General features: G+C 57.5%; 1 protein-coding gene and 1 pseudogene across 3 annotated transcripts; one reads left to right on the top strand and one right to left on the bottom strand.

The window, feature by feature from the left end:
- The first annotated feature begins 1,239 nt into the window (after positions 1-1,239).
- Positions 1,240-8,269, top strand: ARRDC2 (arrestin domain containing 2). Of its 3 annotated transcripts, none has more exons than XM_021683117.2 (8): positions 1,240-1,689; positions 4,629-4,695; positions 4,934-5,081; positions 5,834-5,936; positions 6,025-6,281; positions 6,382-6,544; positions 6,804-6,961; positions 7,191-8,269. In XM_021683117.2, exons 1-8 carry the CDS (start codon positions 1,431-1,433, stop codon positions 7,242-7,244), a joined length of 1,209 nt encoding a protein of 402 aa, XP_021538792.1. In that variant the 5' UTR covers positions 1,240-1,430; the 3' UTR covers positions 7,245-8,269. The 3 variants fall into 3 exon arrangements, with proteins under 3 accessions (XP_021538792.1, XP_044773413.1, XP_021538791.1); XM_044917478.1 differs by lacking the exon at positions 1,240-1,689 and adding an exon at positions 4,142-4,535 and having other exon boundaries at positions 7,194-8,269; XM_021683116.1 differs by lacking the exon at positions 1,240-1,689 and adding an exon at positions 4,142-4,535.
- Positions 8,270-18,107: 9,838 nt separating this feature from the next.
- On the bottom strand, positions 18,108-18,332 carry LOC110574424 (annotated as a pseudogene).
- Between the last annotated feature and the right edge of the window lie 3,159 nt (positions 18,333-21,491).

Below are 21,491 nucleotides of genomic sequence, written 5' to 3'. Positions count from 1 at the left end.
ATTCTAGCACCCGACTTTGCTGGAGCATCCAGTGTGGGCCAAGCTCCAGGGGGACCATGGTCCAGTGGGGAAGGTGACATGAGTAAGGAGGACCATTCAGTCTTCGCTGGACATACGTTGAACACTTGCCCTATACAGGGGACATAATGTAAATTACCACAATTCTTCACCAGAACCTGACTAGGGTAGGATGGGGAAACTGAGGGTCAGAGAAGTGAAGCCACCTGCCTGGGCTCCAGAACAGGGTGGGGGTTGGCGGGGAGGCAGGATTCAAACTCCAGCCCATAGGCCAAAGTGAAGAACCTGGACTTGGGGGAGGGTATAGTGTGATTCCGGGGTTAGAGTGGCCTCAGGGCAGGCTGGAGGGGAAGGTTCTGGACACCAGTAGAATCAGAAAGGTCCCTCCAGGCCTTGGGCTCAGTGTGCTGGGGTGAGGCAGGGATGGCAGGCCCTTGGCAGCCGCTGGGCTCCGGGCATAGCAAAGAGATAGAAGCCTGCCTCCTGGGGAGGCTAGTCGGGACCCAGTTGAGAGCCTCAGGCCCTGGCAGCCTCTGATAAAGCCATTAGCCACCTGGTTCAGGAGATAACTTGGGCGCAAGACCCAGAAGAGTGGGGAGGTGCCAGTAGGCTCCAGACCTGCGTTGGGAGTCCTGACTGCCACCGCTGGGTGCTTCTGGGCAGAGGCTGCCCCCTATGAGAGCCTCAGTTTTCCCATCTGTCAGATCTGGTGAGGAGGACAGGGCACAGTGCCCACCTTCGGGGAGCACCTAGTCTGATGGAGGACGAGGCGCAAAAAACATAGCAGTCACAAACACAGCGACCAGAGCCTTAAAGAAAAAAACAAGACCAGGGTGTGATTAGGGGACTCTGAGAAAGTGACATTTGCGCATGGGGGTGGGGATGGGGAGATGGGAGAGCCCATGTGGGGAAGGGCGTTCCTAGCAGGGGAACCGTCCGTGCAAAAGCCAAGAGGCAAGCCTTGAGCTTGGTGTGTGTCGAGAACAGCCAGGAGACCAGAGGGGGAGGCCGGGGCGGTGCCGGGTGGGGGACACATGAAGCCACCAGATAGCCGCCTGGCTGCTCTGCTCGGGGCCAGCCACATCCGCCTCTGACTCAACAGCGCCGACCCTACAAAAACGGCCCGCCCGTGCCGGGGAGGGGGGGGGGGTGACAAAGTCAACAGCGCGGGCACGCGGGCGGCACGTCCCCGGCGGCCGGGGCGCGTCACGGGGGCGGGCGCCGAGGACCAGGAAGTCGGCGGCCAACGCGCCGGCCCGAAGCCCCCGGGCGCCGGCCCGAGTTCGCGGGGGGCCAGAGGGAGCTCGGGGGCGCCCGGGGCCGCGAGGAAGGGCGCCGAGCCGCCGGAGGGCCGCCCACACGCCCAGCCGCGGCCCGGGGCGCCTTCCCCGCCGTGCGCCCAGGCCTGCGCCATGCGCCCGGGGGCTGTGCGCAGCTTCGCGCTGGAGCTGGCCCGGGGCCCCGGCGGCGCGTACCGCGGCGGGGAGCGGCTGTGCGGCCGGGTGCTGCTGGAGGCGGCGGCGCCGCTGCGGGTGAGAGCGCTCGAGGTGGCGGCACGCGGCGGGGCGGCGACGCACTGGCTCGAGGGCCGAAGCGTGGGTGTCAACGCGGTGTCCAGCGACTACGCGGCTGCCGAGACGTACTTGCGGCGGCGGCAGCTGCTGCTCCGAGGTGAGCCGCTCGCTCCGCACCCCCCCAGCCAGGATCCCCCCGGGGCCCTCTCCCCAGGTCTGGGCGCTCCTCCCCAGTGCCCCGAGCTTCGACTTAGAGGCTGTGTGGCCGGGTGACCCTTCTTAAGAAGTGGAGACCTCCTCCCCCAGGGTCTGGACCCTCTCGCCGGGACACACACCCACCTACCCCCTCGCCCCCTACCAAACCCTCTTTCCCAGGAGCCCCTCTCAGGGTCTGGGCGCGCCCCCCCCTTTCCAAAGTCGGGAAGCCCTCCAGGTAAAGGCTATGCGGCAGGACCCCCCACTCTCCGGAGTCTGGAGAACCCCTGGGTAGAGTCAGGACATCCTCCTCTCTGGACCCAAGGATCCCCCTTTAACTCCAGGCCTGGGGTCCCTGATTTCCCAAAGAAGACCCCCACCTCACGTTCTACCCGTGCCTCCTCCCTCAGTTTACCCCTAGTGCTTGCAGCAATGAGTTCAGACCTGGGTGGGGAGTTCTGGTGGTGTTTGCAGGTAGGTTTGCATCCCGGAAAGGGAGGAGACTTGGGGTGGGGTCAGATCAGGCTGAGAGGACTCCCATCTGTCTCCCAGCTCTGAATTTCAGTCCCTCACACTCAGGCCACACAGCCGGTCAGGAGCAGGCCAGGGGTGAGTCTGTGCCTCAGCACTGAGCTATGTTTGCTGTGGAGGATGTTGGCTCCCCGGGTTGCCTTTCCACCCCCTCAGCTAAGCCAGACCTCACTATACTCTTCTGTAAAATGGGCACAGGCAGGGCTGTACACAGTAGATCCTTTGCCCACAGCCTTTCAGACTTTGCCCAACAGCCCCAGATGTGGGGACTCTCCCCTTACTAGCTGTGGAAATCCAGGCCTAGAAGGCCCTAGGGCGGGACAGGAAGAGGCCCCGGAGGCACTTCCTTTCCCCTGAGACTTAGGGAAATTGGTCCCACACCTGGTCCCACTCAACCAGCTGCTTCGTTAAGACACTGGGGTGAAGCTTGCAGAACTGCTGTGTAACCTCGAGTGAGGCCCTGCCCCTCTTTGGGCTTCTGGGGACCCATCTGTGAAAAGGACTCACCACATCCTCTACCTCCCCCTGGGCTTACAGCCTCCAGGGCTCCACTTGGCCCTGGGAGAAGGCACTAGCCCTTCATTTCAATCCGAGTCCCCTCCTCCATGCAGCCCCCCAAGCTGATCGCTGTGTCTACAGCCTCTGTTCCTCCCTTAGGTACTGCTCTGATCCAGTGCCCCTGTGGTCACTCTGACTGCAGGGGACCATGTCCGGTTATGACTGCCCCCCACTGGGGGTTCCGAGGCCTCAGGAGGTTCCCAGGGCCATCTGAAGGCAGGTCAACGGTGGCTTCCAGGTTAGGGGGTGGGTTCGAGCAGCTGCGCATCTCGCTGCCACCAGAGGGCGCCGGCGCCCTGCAGACCGCGACCAGGAAACCCTTTTCTCAGACACGCTCTTTGAGGTTCTTTTCTGAGTAAACTGAGGCCCAGAGAGGAATCATACCGTCTCGAGGGCACACTGCAGCCCTGGCCCCTGGGGTTCCTGGGACGTCCCGTCCACTTGGCTCTATCTGTGAGGGGACTGGGGCGGGGAGCGGGCCCAAGGGCTACGCCTAGGGGGCTCGTAGGAGTTTGCTGGGGGCCGCAAGTTGCGACAGGAACATCGGGTGGTGGGGAAAGCTTGGGCAAAAGCGCCGAGGCGTGACCGAGTGGTGACATGTGGGGAGTGGGTTGATGACCTGGGAGCGAGGCTCTCTGGAAGGGGAAGTTGTCCGAGCGTAGGCTACACCGCGATTCATGCACAATACTCTGAGGTCGAGGCCGATTTTCTTCCAGCTCTACAAATGACAAACGTGGAAACTTAGGTTCAAGAGGTGGTCACTAGCCCGGGGTCATCCAGCTGAGCGGGATTCGAATCACAAGACGGGGGGCAGCAGGTGCCCAAGCAGAGGGAGGCCCTACCTACTTCCTCCTCCTTCCCCCATCGCTCGGAGTGGGGAACTGACGCCCAGGCTGGTCCTAGGCTCTCAAGGCCCCGACTGGGGCTAGGCCATTCCACAGCCTTCCCGCGCGGAGCTGTACGTGCCTCGAGTCCGATCTGCAAGCGGTGGCCAGTTGATGATTAAACCTAGTGGCAGAGTGCTCTTGCTGGGTGACCTCAAGCCCGGGGCCCAACTCCGACCCTAAGTTTCCCCCGCTTTACCCCCGGGGTCCGCGAGAGACCGGCTCGGGCCCGCGATGCTTCAGGTTCACGCAGGGGTCCACGAGGGTAGAGGGTAGCTGCAGAGTTTGTTATTTTGTTTCACGCCTGGGCGGAGCCACGCCCCTCGCCGCGCCATTGGTGTATTCCTTTCTGGGGGTGGGGCCCGCGTCTCGCCCCGCCCCGCTCGCCGTATAAAGGCAGCGCCGGCGCACGGCGCATAGGAATTTCTGACCTGGTCGGCAAGTGCGCCTGCGCACCCCGGGCAGGTTCGCGTTCTGAGGCTGTAGCCTCCGCACCTCGCGCCGCCGCGTCGCGGGTTCGAGGCCAGGGTTTGTGCGTCGCGGGTTCGCATCCCGGGCGCGATGCTGTTCGACAAGGTGAAGGCGTTCGTGGTGCAGCTGGATGGCGCGAGCGCGGGCGCCGAGCCGGTTTTCAGCGGCGGCCAGGCCGTTACTGGCCGGGTGCTGCTGGAGCTGGCGAGCCCGGCGCGCGTGGGCGCCCTGAAGCTGCGCGCGCGGGGCCGCGCCCACGTGCACTGGACCGAGTCGCGCAGCGCGGGCTCGAGCACCGCGTACACGCAGAGCTACAGCGAGCGTGTGGAGGTCGTGAGCCACCGTGCCACGCTACTCGCGCCAGGTACCGGCCGGCCACCCCGACGCGGCGCACGTGCTGCGCGCTCCTGGAAGTCGGAGCGGCCGCTGAGCCTCCCCCTCTTGCTCCTACCTGCAGACACGGGAGAGACCACGACGCTGCCTCCGGGGCGCCACGAGTTCCCATTCAGCTTCCAGCTGCCTCCGTAAGTCCGGCATCTGGGGCGCGGGATTGTAGGGGAATCCCTAAGCCTGCAGCTCCTTTCACGTTTAGGTCTCCATTGCTCGGTTTCTCGGGACCCTCTGGACCCCAAGACTCCCCCCCCCCGGGGGGGAGGGGGCCTTCAGTGTCTCTGTCTCTCATTCTCCTAAGTCTCTGGGACCACCCCCACCTGCGTGTCTGTGTTTTTCTCCCCCTTGAAGTCCCTTCCTTCCACCTCGCAGGACACTGGTGACATCATTCGAGGGTAAGCATGGCAGTGTCCGATACTGCATCAAGGCCACCCTGCACCGGCCCTGGGTCCCTGCCCGCCGGGCAAGGAAGATATTTACTGTCATTGAGCCGGTGGACATCAACACGCCTGCCCTGCTGGTGAGTGGCTCCTCCCAGGGCAGATGGGTAGAGAGAGCTTTGTAGGTGGGGGCCTGGCTGCTGGGTGACCCCAATTGGTTCCTCACCCCTTCACTTCCTGCACAAAGTGGGAATCACAGCTGGGCCCTGGCAGGGCGGGGGGCAGGCATGGGAATGCTTTTGGAGTCCGGCGGAGCTGGGGGCAGATCCTACCTGCACCAATTTGGGTGTGTGCTCTGGGCAAGTGTCTCGCTCTCTCTGAGCCTCAAAGGCCTCATCTGTGAAATAGGGGACAGCCAGGGCTTGGGATAATAATGGCTTTCTGAGGACTAATTACCCGCTAAGTAATTAGCTTGTTCACTTTATCTTCAGCTTTATAAGATGGGTTTCGTCTGTGGATTTATTTTTACAGACGGTACCTGGTAGTTAAGAAAAAACCAGGAGGGCGCCTGGGTGGCTCAGTTGGTTAAGCGACGGCCTTCGGCTCGGGTCATGATCCTGGAGTCCCGGGATCGAGTCCCGCATCGGGCTCCCTGCTCGGCAGGGAGCCTGCTTCTCCCTCTGACCCTCCCCCCTCTCGTGTGCTCTCTGTCTCTCTCATTCTCTCTGTCTCAAATAAATAAATAAAATCTTAAAAAAAAAAAAAAAAACAAAACCAGGAACCCTGCCCCCCCCCCCCGAATCCTCCCTCAGCTGGGGGTGGTTTGGAAGCTCCGCGGGATCCGTGGTTTGCACAAAGCGGCCTGTCTGTATCCCTTTCCTCCACCCCCCAGGCCCCTCAGGCCGGAGCTCTGGAGAAAGTCGCCCGATCCTGGTACAGCAGCCGTGGTCTCGTCTCCCTCTCCGCCAAAATCGACCGAAAGGGTTACACACCAGGTACCAGGCAGGTGGGGCTGGATGGGGAAGAGGGCCGACCTCAAGGCTGCAGACGGGGAATCTGATGCCCCCCTGCGCCCCACCACAGGTGAGGTCATCCCAGTCTTCGCGGAGATCGACAATGGCTCCACGCGCCCAGTGCTTCCTCGGGCAGCCGTGGTCCAGACGCAGACCTTCATGGCTCGAGGTGCCCGCAAGCAGAAACGAGCGGTGGTGGCCAGTCTCGCGGGCGAGCCTGTGGGCCCCGGGCGGCGGGCGCTGTGGCAGGGCCGGGCGCTGCGGATCCCCCCTGTGGGACCTTCCATCCTGCACTGCCGGGTGCTGCACGTGGACTACTCCCTCAAGGTAGAGTCTCCCATTGGTCCGAGGGGGGCAGGGGTGGCTGCATCTGCCCGGTCCCCCCAAGGCTGCCTGGGCGCTCTCCCTCATGGCTCGCTCCCCCCAGGTCTGCGTGGACATCCCTGGCACGTCCAAGTTGCTGCTGGAGCTGCCGCTGGTCATCGGCACCATCCCCCTGCACCCTTTCGGGAGCCGCTCATCCAGCGTGGGCAGCCATGCCAGCTTCCTGCTGGACTGGGGGCTGGGAGCCCTGCCAGAGCGGCCTGAGGGTGAGCGCCCCGTCCTGCTGCAGGGGCTGGGTGGGCAGAGAGGCGGCTGCTAGGTGGACTCTCCGTCCCCCCAGCCTCAGCGCCCCCATCTGTAAAAGGGCACAGTGGTGATTACACGGGCGGCCGCAGGTCCTCCCAGAACCTCAGCCTGAGGGCCTGCAGCCCCAGAATCGGCCCAAGCCGGCTCCTGGCCGTGGTCCCCGATTCTGGGGCTCCCCTTCTCTACCAGCCTCACCCACCCCATCTGTCTCACTTGCAGCCCCTCCTGAGTACTCAGAGGTGGTGGCAGACGGGGAGGTGGCAGCCGCGGGGCAGAGCCCCTTTCCACCACTGCAGGACACCGACGTGAGCCTCGAAGGCCCCTTCTTTGCCTATATTCAGGAATTCCGTTACCGCCCGCCACCCTTGTACTCCGAGGTGAGTGTGGCGGTCCCAGAAGCCCCCGTACCTCTCCAGGCCCTGGGAGCCCAGGTGGGGGTGGGACTCAGATGAGTTTGGGGCCTGAGCCCACCTTGCACCCCAGTCTGCTCCACACGCTGCCCCCCCCTCGCTGAGTGTGGGAGTTGGAGATAAGCAGGGTGGCGGAGGGGTGTTTCTGAGCCTCTGGTGCCCCCCCCCCGAGACTGGATGGGACTGTTTCTCTCAGGAGGATCCAAACCCACCCTCAGAGGCCATGAGGCCACGCTGCATGACCTGCTGAGCAGCGAGGGGTTACCTCGAGGGATGAGGTCGCACACGTGCTTCCAGCTGCCGTGGACATGGGCAAGTGCTGGGTCAAGAGCCGACCGACCTGACTGCATTGAAGTTGGGGACTCCGAGTCTCAGAACAGGGCACAGCTTTCTGACATCACACAGGACAGAGGAAGAGCCAGTCTGGAATCTGATGTATCTGGACAGGTCCTCGTAAGGCATCAAATGCCCATTGTCGGATCCTGTCGGTCTGTGCTGGCCCGTGGACAGGGCTCGGGTCCCCCGGGAACCTCTAGTCTGGGAGAGACATAGCCAGACGTAAATACTTCCAGTCTCGTGGGACCAGAGGAAGAGGCCCAGGGCGGGGAGAGTCCCAACAGGAGCAGAGAAGGCTTCTGGGAGCAAAGGGCCTTCTAGCTGAGGCCTTGGCCTACGAACGAATGACAGCTCAGCAGGCAGACAAAGAGGAAGAAGAAGTCGGAGAAGGTCAGAGCTGAGTGATGTTTGAAGATCACCCCCTTTGGGGCTCAGAGGGCAAGTGCCTCAGTCGAGGCCACACGGCAAGGTCCGGCAGGCAAGAGGGCCCAGGAATGGGGCATTCAGGGATGCAGGTCATTGAAGCTTTGTGGGACCTGTGGGTGGCAGGGGCATCTGCCCCAGCCTTTGAAAGCCAGAGAGAGGTTGCTGGCCCAGGCTGGGACTGTCTGGGGGCTCCTCCAAGTACACCAGGACATGAGACCTTGTCTGCATATTGTATAACCCAGGAAACCCAGTTCAGGACATTGAGCCAGGCCCTGGGGACACAGGTCAGCCTGGGGTAACAGCAGGCCCCCAGTGCAGCTCTGGAAACCTCCTGGAGGGAGGGAGGGACAAAGTATGAGGGGGCAGCCGGACCAGCCCCCTGGGTTGTAGAGTCTTAGCCCTGGCTGGGGCAGGGCCCCTGCCTGGGACTCAACATTTCTGATCAGCCTTAAATTGTTCTCTTTTTTACAGTTTTGGTTTTTTGTTTTTGTTTTTTTTAAATAAAAGTGTGGGGAAAGACTGGGCTTATTGGTTTATTTCCCACAACTGCCAAAGAAGCTGAGTGGCTTTGACCTCCATCTTGGGTCAGAATCTCCGGGATTGAAGGCCAGGCCAAGGGGGGATTGAGGGGCCCATTGTCCAGCAGGAGAAACAGGCTCAGGGACACATAGGGAGGCTGAGCTCAGGTTGGAACTGGACCCCATTTCCCCTTCCCTAGTGTAGTCGTGGAGGCTTGGAAGCATGAATGGGGGAAGGCTTTTGTTTTCAAGACACAGTCTGTATACCGGGAAATGAACCGTTTTTTTGTTTTGTTTTGTTTTTAAAGATTTTATTTATTTGACAGAGAGACACAGCGAGAGAGGGAACACAAGCAGGGGGAGTGGGAGAGGGAGAAGCAGGCTTCCCGCAGAGCAGGGAGCCCGATGGGGGCTCGATCCCAGGATCCTGGGATCATGACCTGAGCCGAAGGCAGACGCTTAACGACTGAGCCACCCAGGCGCCCCGGGGAAATGAGCCGTTTTAAAGTGTACAGTTAGGTGGCATTTCGTGCGCTGACAGTGTCGGGTACCTGCCACCTCATCTAGCTCCAGGACATTCCTATTACCCCAGAGGAGGCCCTGTTGCCAGGAGCGGTCACTGCCCACCCCCTTCCCTCACTCCCAGCACCCACTGATCTGGGGATTTGCCTGTTCTGGACATTTCCTATACATGGGATCACGCTCCGTGTGGCCTCACTTGTGTTCGGCTTCCTACTCAGCTTAAATTTCCCTGGTAAGTTTCATCCACGTGGTAGCCTGCGTCAATGTTTCATTCCTAATTTTTATGGCCAAATAATATCCTGTTGTGTGGATGGACTCCCATTTTGATTGTCCCTTTACCCCCTGATAGACGTTTGGGTCATTCCCACCTTTTGGGGACTGTGGACAGGGCTGCCGTGGACATGGGTGTCCAAGGATTTGTTTGAATACGTACCGGGCTTCCAGGCAGGCCTGGCGGCACGCAGGTTCTCTTCTAGCGTTGAAAGTAGGGAAAGTGAGTCCGACAGAGTGAGGTGACTCGTGCAGGGTCCGGAGTCGCCACTCAGAACCCCCACGCCTCAACGATCAGCGGCACCCGGGGTGGGGGTGTTCCCTGCAGGGTCTGCGCTCAGGCCCCGCCCCAGGCCCGAGGCCCCTCCCTCAGCGGGGCGGGGCCAAGTTAGAACCCCATCTAATAGCTCTAGCTGGGCTCACAGTTTGCCCAAGACAGTGAAAATTCAGTGACAGTCTAGGATGACCAGTGGCAGGGCTGAGGGGCAGGGATGAGGATGGAGGGGGGCCGGGGTTGGACACTGGCAGGTATGACCACGGGCAAGTCACTTGCTTCTGAGCCAGTTTCCTCATCTGGGACTCTGGGGCACCTCTCCACCACCGCCCCAACTGCCTCCCATCCCTGGTCTGAATTTGGGTCCTGATTTCCACCTGCTTCTGGTCCTGGGGTTTACCCAGCCCTCCCTGTCCAGCAGCATCTGCCCTGGGCAGTTGACCTGGCATCAAGTTCGGAGCCTGTCACACTGGGGGTTCCTTTGGGCCCAGCAGAGGGGAGATATACCCACACAGCACAGTCACCCCAGACCCCCTCTCAGTCTCAGGAAGAGGTAAGATCCCTGTCGTCTTGGGTGTGCAGGACACAAGATCCCAGCTTCCGGATCCATGTTCCCAAACAGAGAAGAGTCTAAGGTGTCTATTGCAACAACAGATGGGGGTACTGTTTTACGAAAGGTTTCCCCCGGCAGGCTTGGGAGGATAAGCCACCTCGTGTCCCCAGGACTCCTGGGTCTGCAACTATCTGGAACCTGATCCCTAGAAGAGGTGGATTATCTGGTTCGGATAAATGAAAACCAGCATGGAGCCGTCGTCTTGGGTCGTCCAGGATTCAGGGAACTCCCCGAACACAGAATGAGGCCCACAGAGTAGAGAGGAGGGTGGCCAAATACTCTTCTCCTAAAATAAAATCCCACCCCTCTCTAGGCCCCTAAGATCTCTCACCCACCTCTCCTTCCAGCTTCCCCTGGATCTTGACTGTCACTCAGATATCCCAAGCTGGGTCCTACCTCAGGACCTTTGTACATGTGGCTCCCTCTGCTGAAAGGCTCTTCTCTAGGACTGACTCTTCTCTACCTCCTAGCCTCATCTTTTTTTTTTTTAAAAAAAGATTTTATTTATTTATTTGAGAGAGAGAGAATGAGACAGAGAGCATGAGAGGGAGGAGGGTCAGAGGGAGAAGCAGACTCCCCGCCGAGCAGGGAGCCCGATGCGGGACTCGATCCCGGGACTCCAGGATCACGACCTGAGCCGAAGACAGTCGCTCAACCAACTGAGCCACCCAGGCGCCCCCTAGCCTCATCTTTTCAGGAAACACCCCAACCTCCTGGCTAAAGGTGCCCCTCCCTGTTACTCCCTCTCCCATCCCCCTGTCCTGTTGTCTTCATAGCCCTGATCACTCTCTGAAATTTTTTATTTAGATATTCACTTGTTTGTCTGAGGTTTGAGGGCAGGGCTGGGGCAGGGCTGGCCCCAGCACACAGCAGGCATGAGAGGCATGAAGGGGGGTTGTTGACTGGAGGAGACTCCCCAAACTCTGGTGTGGACCAAGATTCTGATGGGGGTGGGGGTGTTACCACCTTACATTGTTCCCAAGACCCCCTAGAATCAGAACTTGTCACCCGTTCAGAGAGTCAAACACCGAGTCTCTCTCTGTCTCTGCCTCACCCTCCTTATCCCCCCACTGCCTCTCCATGTTGTTTTCGCACTGTCCCTTTTGCTCGATGTTTCTGTCACTCTCTCATTGTCTCTGGCTCTGGCTCACCATCTCTGCATCTCTCTCTCTCACTCTTTACTTCGTCTCTGTCTCTTGGTTATCTCTCGGTCTCTCTCAGTCTCTGACTCCTTGAGCATCTCTGTCTCCTCCCCTGGCCTGGCCAGGCCCCTGGGCCACGGGGTGACAGGCAGGCAGGGCGCCCTCCGCTTGTTTTCCACCCTCGCTGGCAGGGGGCCCAGCTGGGATGCTGTTCAGGAATCCTCCAGCTGCCCTGCTCCAGCCACCAGGCACAGCCACTGGCCTCTCCCAGCACATTCTGTCCCGAGTAGGGAGCCCTGGGGGTGGTGGGTGGGGTGGGAGTGGAGGGTTCCTGTCCGGCTCCAGTTACAGGACAGCCTGTCCTGGTGGCCTTGCTCCCCACCAGTGCTGCCCCCTGATGCCTCCCCTCCCGACTTTGGGCTTAGATCTTCCTGAATGGGGCCCCTCTGCCAGCTCATCCCTACCTCAGGGGCTTTGCACCTGCTGTGCCTTCTACCTGGAGCTCCCTCTCCCCAGGTATGCCCGGGACCTTCTCCCTGGCAGGCTTCAGGTCACAGATCACCTCCTCAGGACATCCTCCCTGTCTCTGGGCCAGAACGCCCCGCCATTCCCCTACTCCTGCCCTGATGCCTTTTGCTTCCTGATCTTTCCCCTTTCTCGGAGTTCTATATTTACTTGTTTGTTGGCAGGGTGTCTGTTACCGCAGAGCCCTGCTATATCCCCAGCACTGGGCGCGCACTAGGTGCTCAGTGAATATTTCAGAGTTCATACCATTTCATCCCAAAGCTCAGCTCTGCCTCAGCCACCCAGGCTCCCACGCACAGCTCCCGTCCCTTCAGCCCAGCTGACCAACCCCCGGCCCTGCCTCCTCCTGACCCTGCGGCCCCTGCCATGTCCCCTGCACCCCCAACACACCAGCCATATCCCAGCCCTCCCATCTGTTCCCAGAGGGTTCCCTCCCCTAGATGCACCTTTTCCAGCAAGGGGCTTGGTCTCCCTGTCTTTTAGGCCCACTGGGCTCCACATGGGGGCTGCTATGACATGCGCGTGCGCACACACACACACACACACACACACGGAGACACAGAAATAGGCCCGCGAACTCGGGGGCACACAGCCTAGACCTCGATGAGCACGGACCCACATGCACGTGCATGCACACGCGCGTAAAGCATGCCAACAGGTGCAACAGTCCTGACCGCGCTGGGCGCCCGCGGCCCTGGGTGAGGGCTTGCAGGGTGTTCACGTGTGGAGTCCCCCAACTCGGAAGGGAAGCAGGCAAGATGCCCTCATCTCACAGGTGGGTCCAGGACTGGGGCTTTTGAACCCACGCCAGGGTGTGCACAGCCTTGTCCGCGTGCGTGCACGCGCGCCCCCGCCCTCGCTTCCCCCACCTCATTTCTGATGTTCAAGGCCAGGAAAGTCCCCAGAAAGCATCACGCCGGGCAAGGGGCCCAGGAGGAAGAAGTGACTCAGCCAGTGGCCATCAGGGCCTGCCTTGCTGGGAGATCCTTGGGGGTGGGGGACTGGGGGATTCACAGAGAACAACAATAAAGGACTGGGGCGGGGCGGGGACAGGGTAAACAGGGCCTGCTGAGCAGGGTTGGAGAGGGGAGGGATGGGGCATGCCTCAGTGGGTCCCCAGTGCTCCAATACCTCCCCTCTGCTGAGCCTGATTCATAGGTGGGGAAACTGAGGCACAGAGAAGAGGTGACTTGCCCAAGGCCCTCCAGCCAGGATGGGGCAGGCAGAGGACCCCTTAGTCCTTGGTCACAGGTTTTTGCGGTTTTGGAGATACTCTCCCTGCTTGCCTTTCGGTGGGCAGATGGAGCCAGGTCGTGGCTCCAGGTGTGGACAGGTGACCAGGTCTGGCCAATTAGAGCCTTTTGTGACCACAGACTCAGGCATTGGTTCAATAACAGGCATGTGACTCTGAGTGGGCCAATCACCCCAGGAGTTTGGGGGCTCCTGGAAGTGAGAATAGGAGCCATCTTTGCTACCACAAGGAGGGGCAGAACAGAGAGTCCCAAGGTCATTGTGGTGAAATCCACAGACACCCCTAGCCCTGTGGAGTGAGGGTGGAGCCAGAGGGAAGGCCCTGGGAGGGCCCTGGGAGGGCTTCCAGGAGGAGAGGACACTGGAGTTGGGGTTTTGATGGATGAAGAGGAGTTCACCAGGGAGCTAGAGAAGGGCATTCCAAGCAGAGGGAACAGTGTGTGCAACCACAGCAGGCGAGAGAGGGCCAGGGGTGTCCTCAGCCATTCCTGTATCTCTGTGGGGCTGGAGCACAGAGGGGGCAGCTGTAGATGTGTTTGGTTATTTGCTCCTAGGCAACCCCACCAGCCCCTTAAAGGTGAGACTAAGTCTTTGCTGGCAGCTTTGTTGGCAGCTGACGTTACTTTAACATTTGTAGTGTAGGTGGCCCTTCTTTGGGGACACGGAGGAGAGACATAGGTGGGTGGTGAATGGGAGAGTTGGGTTCACGGGGCAGGAGAGCCTGGGGCTGGGTGAGGGTGGCTCTGGGAGCCCGGGAACAGGACCACAGTCCGAGGCAGGAGGGAACATTTCCCGTTTCCCCATCCGTGAGCCCCACCCCCCGGGGAATGGGGCTCCAGGGGGAGGCAGGGTGGGGTTCAGGGTCTGGACTCCCAGCACCACCTCTTCCTTCCTGTGTGACCCTGGGATAGTGGCCGCAGCTCTCTGAGCCTTGGGTTTGTCATCTGGAAACTGACTTCACTGTAGACCCGGGTAAGTACTGGGCACAGAAGCAACACAAGGTCTGTGGGACTGGACGGGGTGTGCTGAGCCAGGGGAGGAGGGGCCGGGTCTGTCCAAAACATTCCCTCAGCGGTTCCTGGCCTCTTTGAAAACAGGAAGCCAGCTCTCAAGGGAGCCCCCCAGCAGCGCTTCCTGAGCCTCCTCATGACGCGTGCTGTGCTGGGGGGGTGGTGCACACGCACATGTGTGTTTGCGGGCAGCCTGGAGATAAACAGAGCCCACCGGTGTGCGCATGTGTGTTTCCATGTCAGCCTTGGCCGTGGAGTTGCCCAGAGGCACGTGCATACGTGTCGCATGTGCTGGAGTGCGGGTTGGCACATCTCAGCCAGTACGGGAAGCAAACGGGGGCCGGTTGGTGCATTTGCAAGTCTGGGTCTAGGTGCTGGGCGTGGGTGTCTGTCGGCACTGGGGACTGGTGGGTGCTGGCAAGAGCTGGCTTGTGCTCTCCTTTCCCTCCATCTGTCCCCTCACTTGTCGGCCTCTGGCCCCTGGCTCTTCCTGGAGACTGTTAAATATGTTCTTACCTCAGAGCCTTTGCACCTGTATGCCCACTAACCAAGCTACTCTGCCCTCCATTCTTCTCCATCTCTCAGGTCTCAGGATAATGGCCTTGGGCAAGTCACCCCCCCCCCCCATTTCTTAGCTGTTCCCCTGCCCTTCCTTGAGTCCTGACTCAGCTTTGACCACTTCCCTCTGCATCCTGGGATGTGTGGGCTCCCTCTACAAATCTCAGTTTATTCTCCTGTAAACTGGGGCCAATCTTGGTGGGGGTCTCACTTACCTAGAGTCACCCCAAAAGTGGAAAAGGCTGAATTCAAGCCTGGGCCGGCCAGATCTGACAATGCATAGAGGCTTTGTCCTTGCTTACATCAAGTGGAGGAAATACCTGAGGGTCAGGGACCGTCCGGGATCACTCAGCCACCGGGGCCTCCTGTATGCCATGTTCCTGAGATGCCTTTCTCTTGCTGGCAAACTTCTACTCATCCTTCAAAACCCCATCTCAAATACCCCTTTTCTCCAGGCCAGTCCTGACACCATGGGCTGAGGGCATTTGGTGTCTGGCCATGTCTGTCCCCTCCAGACAGGCCAGGGCTGAGGTCTCTCAGTTGCATAGCCAGGAACACAAGACCATGTTTCCCACATGCTGACTTTCTGGAGCTGGCCCAGGTGTCTTCGCCATGCCCAGTCCCCAGGAGGTGATTCCTACTGCCACATCACCCTCAGAACCTGCCAAACTCTGTGGTTTAGAAAGGCAGGCAAGACATTTCCGCTTGATCCAGAGGCCTGTGTGTTCTGGAAACTCCCCTGCCCAGGCCTGTGGTCTTTCTGGCCTTGGCTCACAGCAGCTCTGTACCAGTCGGGTTTATCTGTGGAATGGACCAGAGATATTCCAAGGCCCAGACAGTGTAACGGTGGTTTCGTGCTGGTGTCTCAGTGCTCCAGCCCCAGGGCAGCCATGAGGGTTTTGAAACAAGGCTCAGATCCCATCCCTTAAATACCCTCTGCAAAGCCCACAAGGTCCTGTGTGGCTTGGCCTCAGGGCCTTTGCACTTGCTGTTCCTTCTGCTCAGAGAGTCCTTCCCTCACTCCTCACAAGTCTCCCACCTTCTCCTCCTCAGATCTAAGTTCAACTCTGCCCTCCTCAGAGGCCCCTCAGCCTCCCTGACCAAAGCTGCCCCGTTCTCTCAGCCCCTCTCTTGTGCTTCTGGCAATTCCTAATTATGACATATTAGTGGCTTCGTGGCCATCATCCACCTCCCTTCTGTAATGGGAGCTCCAAAGGGGGGGTGCACAGCACCCCTCCCCCAAATGGGAGAGTCTCCCAGCATCATCTCTCACCCTTTCCTTCCAGAGTAGGTTAGAAGGTTCCTCATTCTGGCTATGCCAACAGCATAGATGGGAAATCCAAGGTACGGAGAGGCGGTATCCCTGTGGCCAGCAAAGCACTCTCCTCTTCTGCTCCCACGTGGCCAGAGCTCCACATCACCCTTGGGAGAATGTCCAGCTCTTTGACTCAGAGTTCAAGGCCCTGCCCCTGGGTGGCAAAATCCTTCTTTTTTACTTTGCCTAATTCTCGGTTACCCTTTGGGTCTCCTTTTGGTTGCCTTTCCCGGCATGAAGTGTTGACACAGTTAGAACACATCAACTTGCTGTCAGAGTCCAAACACTTGCAGCCCTGAGCATGTCAGCCCTTCAGGCTGAAAGTGACTCTTACAAAGGGAGGGGACGCCTTTGCCCAGTATATGAACACTGCGCACCGTTGAGCTCGTAGTTTGCTCAGGATATGAACACTGTGGACCGTAGATGACCAATAGGATACGAAGGGCAGTACAGAGAACGGGGGCTGTCCAGGAGCTCAGAGCAGGAGTTGGCGTACTTTCTCTAAAAAAAGTCAGATAATGAATAGTTGCGGTTTCGCGGGGCATGCAGTCTCTCAGGCACTCGACTGCCCCCTTGAAAGCCGCCATACACAGGCACAAACGAGTGGGCGTGGCTGTGTCCCAGTAAAACTTTATTCGTGAACACTGAAACTTGAATTTCAGATCGTTTTCTTTTTCTTTTTCTTTTTTTAAATATTTTATTTATTTATTTGACAGAGAGAGGCACAGCGAGAGAGGGAACACAAGCAGGGGGAGTGGGAGAGGGAGAAGCAGGCTTCCTGCTGAGCAGGGAGCCCCATGTGGGGCTCGATCCCAGGACCCTGAGATCATGACCTGAGCCGAAGGCAGATGCTTAACGACTGAGCCACCCAGGCAACCCTCTTTTTTTTTTTTTAAGGTTTTATTTATTCATCTGAGAGAGAGCGAGAGCGAGCATGAGCGGAGGGGAGAAGCAGGCTCCCACTGAGCAGGGAGCCTGATGTGGGGCTCGATCCCAAGACCCTGGGATCATGACCTGAGCTGAAGGCAGTCGCTCAACCAACTGAGCCACCCAGGCGCCCCAGATCATTTTCATGTGTCACGAAACCCTCTTTTGGTCTGTTTCCAACCCTTTAAAAGTGTAAAAGCCACTTCTAGGTTACGGCCAGAGCTCTCGTCGGCCAGCCACTGGATGAGGCGCTCAACGGGCAACAAAGAAAGTATCAGGACTCGCTGTTTACAAAGTGTTGGAACTCTGCTCAAAGTGCTTCCAGGTCAGGCAGCTAAGACGTGGTATAGCAAGTCAGATACTAGCAGCATCTGACCACTGACAAATAACAGGCGTCAGGATTCGATGTTTACAGGGTATTAGAACAGAGCAAGTGAGGATGGCTCGCGAAGTGTCGGGACCCCATTTAAGTTGGACCCAGCCCCTGGCTCAAGCAGCGCACTGACCAAACGGGGCACTGCTGCCCATTCTCAGAACACTGTTTACCGAGTATCAAGTGACAGGGGCCGGTGGCAGGGTATCGAGTCACAGGGCAGTCACACTGAGACTTGGGCACTGTGACAACTCTGGACACCAGCTGTTTACAGTGACATGAGACCGGCTGTTTACAGGGGACCAGCTGACCAGCTTCCAGATGCCAGAGTCCAGATGGCCGGTGGGACGGGCCCCTCTGCAGGCGTTTGCAGAGGGCCCTGGGCCTGCGGACCCCTCTTGTGTGGCTGCCTCCGGCACCAGGAGTGGGAATGTGGAAAGAGTTCTTGGCCCAGGCAAGGCGAGGTCTGTGCTCACTGAGGACCCCCAGGCTCATACCTGCTCTTTGGAGGCAGGAACTGAGCCCCGCAGGTGCTGGGTCCCAGGGTCTGGCTCGCATTCTCTCTCTGCTCATCCCTGGCTGTGCCGCCTTGCACACATCACTTAACTTCCCCGAGCCTCTGCTACCCTATCTGTAAAATGGGCGTGATGATGGATCAAGGTTGCCAGATAAAAATACAGGATACCCAGTTAACATTGAATTTCAGACAAACAACCAACACGTTTTTGTTTTTTGGGGTTTTTTTTGCACATGACCTGATTTTTATGTTGTAGTAAAACAGGTGCTATGGAAAGGAACCCGTGGAAGCAGTTGATTTCTTCCGGTGAACACACCCATTGTTTTTTTGTTTGTTTTTGTTTTTAAGCTTCTATCTATTTATTTGAGAGAGAGAGAGAAAGAGCACGAGCAAGGGGAGTGGGAGAGGGAGAAGCAGACTCCCCGCTGAGCAGGGAGCCTGATGGGGGACTCGATCCCAGGACCCCGGGATCATGACTGCATCCGAAGACAGACACTTAACCCACTGAGCCACCACGCACCCCTCACACCCATTGTTTATACTCGTTCCAAGGCTTCTAACATGATGATACAATTTCCTCATATTACCGCTGTTCCAATATTGTTCTGTAGCCCACTTGTTGCCATCCCCACACATTAATCTATCGCAAGATTCCTAAAGGGATCAAACTCCCGCAGTATTCCTTGGGCATGTCTGCCACCATTTAATTTCGAGGATAATTTCTTGTCCATAAATTTTTTCCACTCAGGAGGGTGAGCTTTGCTTATGGTGTCTACTCAGCGAGCTCAAAGATCAAGCAATACATTTTCAGTATAAGTATATCCCAAATGTTGTATGGGATTTATTTATACTAAAAACCGCAAAGCAAATGAACAAGAAAATGAGATGTTCATTTGTCACATCTGCCTCTCCTCTGATGACGTCTTCCCGACAGGAAGTGGTAAAGGTCCTGAAGGGATCTCAGGCCAGGCACAGAGAAAGGGCCTGATGCATCTTAGCACTGATGTTCACCGTCCTTGTCTTCCCCAGGACCTCATCTCAGAGATAAGCCCAAGTAAGGTCTGATGATGAGCTCATAAATGCATCATGTGTCTCTGGGGAACAGAGCCTGGGTGACAAGAATGGCACCATTCAAGAGTTTCACTAGGATGTCAGCAAGGGGCTCTGGGCCACAGGAAGGAGGGGGGTTCTTCATTCATAGGATGTCCCCAGCACCTGGATGCCTGAAAGGCTCAGGGGAGATGTTGATCGAATGTAAGATGACATTCAATAAACAGTTTTGAATTCACTGTTCGATTCCATCACTCTTTATTGAATACTTACTGTATGCCAAGCACTCTAACTCCTGCTTGCCCAGGGCTCCCCATCAACAAGGGAGATGGATGTTAATGCAGTCATCATCATAAATGCCAAATTATAACTTGGACAAGACCTGCCAAAGGGAGATCCTCAGTGCTAGAACTCCCTGAGTAAGGTCCAGAAGGGCTTTCTGGGGGAGGTGACATTTGCCAGAGACCTGTAGGAGGAGATTTGCAGGTACAAACAGGGAACAGAGAACCCTAGGCAGTGGGCACCGTGTGCACAAAGGTCCTGGGGTGAGAGGGAACATAATGATTTCAGGGGCTGGCTTCATGCCACCCCCAGCTCCCTTTGACAATTTCACGCTCCAGCAGATAGTCAAGGCTAAGTTTAGGATGGCCAGGGTCGCCTGGCAAGTCGGGCAAGATGTGGTGCCTTCAACCGCCCACACGCGGAAGGACAAAAGTCTGAGCACATCCTTGGCCAGGGGGCCGGGGGAGAGTGGTGGTGGAGGGGGGCGGCAGGTGAGATGAACAGCACCCAGCCCTGCCTCTGCACGGGAATTTCCTGAGCCACCTGCCTGCCTAATGCACCCTCCTCTGCACATTGCCATGGCTGCCTCCCAGGACACAGAGCAGGAAGAAGGAGATGAGACCACAAGCTGCTGGATGGAGTCAGGAGGCAGAGGGAAGAGCTTTGGGCTGCCCAGCTGGGAACTCTCAGGACTGAAAACCAGGGCTGGGATGGCAACAGTAACAACCACTGTCATCATAGCTGCTAAGGCCTAAAAATGCCCAGCCGAGCCTTGCTGGGAACTACCTCTAATAGCCACAAAAGCCCCCAGCAGGCTGGTCCCAGAAGTATCCCCATTTTACAGACAGGAAGACAGATTCGGAAGGACAAAGCTACCGGTTGAGAGCTCACAGTGACCCCACGATGCAGCAAATCTTCGTTTTATGAATGGGGGTCTTAAACAGCAAACATGGACTTCTCACGGTTCTGGAGGCTGGCAAGTCCAAAGTCAAGGTGCCGGGAGATTTGGTGTCTGGTGAGGGCTGCTTCTGGGTTTGTGGACACCCACCTGCTCACGGTGTCCTCACATGGCAGAAAGCAGGGAGAGGAAGCCAGCTCTCCTGTGCCTCTTCTTCTAAGGGCACTAATCCCATCACAGGGGCTCCCGCCGCCATAGCTTAATCACCTCCCCAAGCCTCCCCCCAGCACCATCACATTGGGAATCAGGGCTTCCATTTATGAATGTTGGGAGGACACAAACATTCAGTCCATAGCAACACCCACCTTTCCTTTTTCTTTTTTTTTTTTTTAAAGATTTTATTTATTTATTTGACAGAGAGAGACACAGCGAGAGAGGGAACACAAGCAGGGGGAGAGGGAGAGGGAGAGCAGGGAGCCCGACGCGGGGCTCGATCCCAGGACCCTGGGATCATGACCTGAGCCAAAGGCAGACGCTTAATGACTGAGCCACCCAGGCGCCCCCCACTCTTCCTTTTTATCCTCACTTTTGAGGTGAGAAGATGGAGGCCCAGGGTCCGGGGCCGGAATTGGGGCCACTGGACCCTCTGGGCCATTTGTCTCCAGCCTCAGTAGTACTGGCTATAAAATGGGACTTTGACCAATTGCCAATATCCATAGGCAGACCTTCACCCCAGCCCAGGGGACCGTGGCATGAGGCATCTCCATCTCCCTACCAGTTGAATCTATAACTCACTGTTTCTAGTTGGTAAAGCGAATGTGTTCATCCCGTATTTATTACTTATTGTATACCCGGAGGAGGGGATCAGCTGCAAGGGGGCTTTCTGGGTAATGGAAATCTATCCAGATTGATAGTTTCAGGATTGTATACCTTTGTCAAAACTCATCCAGCTGTACCCTATTGTATGTGAGTTACGCCCTAACAAAGCTGGCCTTTAAAATAGTTATATGATATTTTATTTTAAGTCTATCGGGAAAAGGCAACATCATAACAAAATCCAAATGCTTTGATACAAAGTCTTCTGTTCCAGGAACTTGTGTGATTGGTCATAGCTACGGAAGGATGAAAAATGCTCTTACTATAGTCTAGCTGTCTAGGTGTGCCTGTTCATGTTCTTTTTCTCACTTCAAAATAAAACATATCTGTATTTTCAATCATGTAAATATTAACGCGCTACGTACAAAGCCTTTGTGCAATACACACGACCACACTGTTACGTAAACACAGAAAAGAGTTCATGAAAGCAGACAATTTAGGAACAGAGATATTACGCTGTCACAGCCACACTGCCTCTGTTTCCCCAGCTGTACAACAAGGTCATAACCCCCTGGCCACATGGGGACCGGGTGGGTTGGGGGTGGTACAGTAGGTGCTATCAAGGAGGGATAAGTAAATCCTGGGTTGGATTTCGTATCTTTTATCCTCTCTGCTGTATGTATTTGCTTTTTGCTGATGGCAATCCACAGATGGAGAGATCGCACATTGCACCATGTCCACATGCTTGAGCTGTTCATTTACAAGGCAGGCTTGCTTGCGTGGCACAGTCATGCCCAATGCACAGCTGCCCCTTGACAAGGTCCATTCGTGGTGCTGCTTCTATTCTAGAACAATCTTGGGGGTGTTGAGGAGC

The sequence above is a fragment of the Neomonachus schauinslandi genome, chromosome 1 (genome assembly GCF_002201575.2).
Source record: "Neomonachus schauinslandi chromosome 1, ASM220157v2, whole genome shotgun sequence".
NCBI lineage: Eukaryota > Metazoa > Chordata > Mammalia > Carnivora > Phocidae > Neomonachus > Neomonachus schauinslandi.
The sequence above is the reverse complement of the archived record's forward strand: the minus strand, read 5'-3'. Positions and strand labels throughout refer to the sequence as shown.

What these genes read in the sequence shown, in the direction of transcription:
- ARRDC2 (XM_021683116.1), top strand. Translation starts at nt 4,262, where the DNA reads ATGCTGTTCGACAAGGTGAAGGCGTTCGTGGTGCAGCTGGATGGCGCG. An exon ending in TTCAGCTTCCAGCTGCCTCC is followed by an intron (nt 4,696 to 4,933) that starts GTAAGTCCGGCA and finishes TCCACCTCGCAG; the next exon opens with GACACTGGTGACATCATTCG. An exon ending in CCTGCCAGAGCGGCCTGAGG is followed by an intron (nt 6,545 to 6,803) that starts GTGAGCGCCCCG and finishes TCTCACTTGCAG; the next exon opens with CCCCTCCTGAGTACTCAGAG.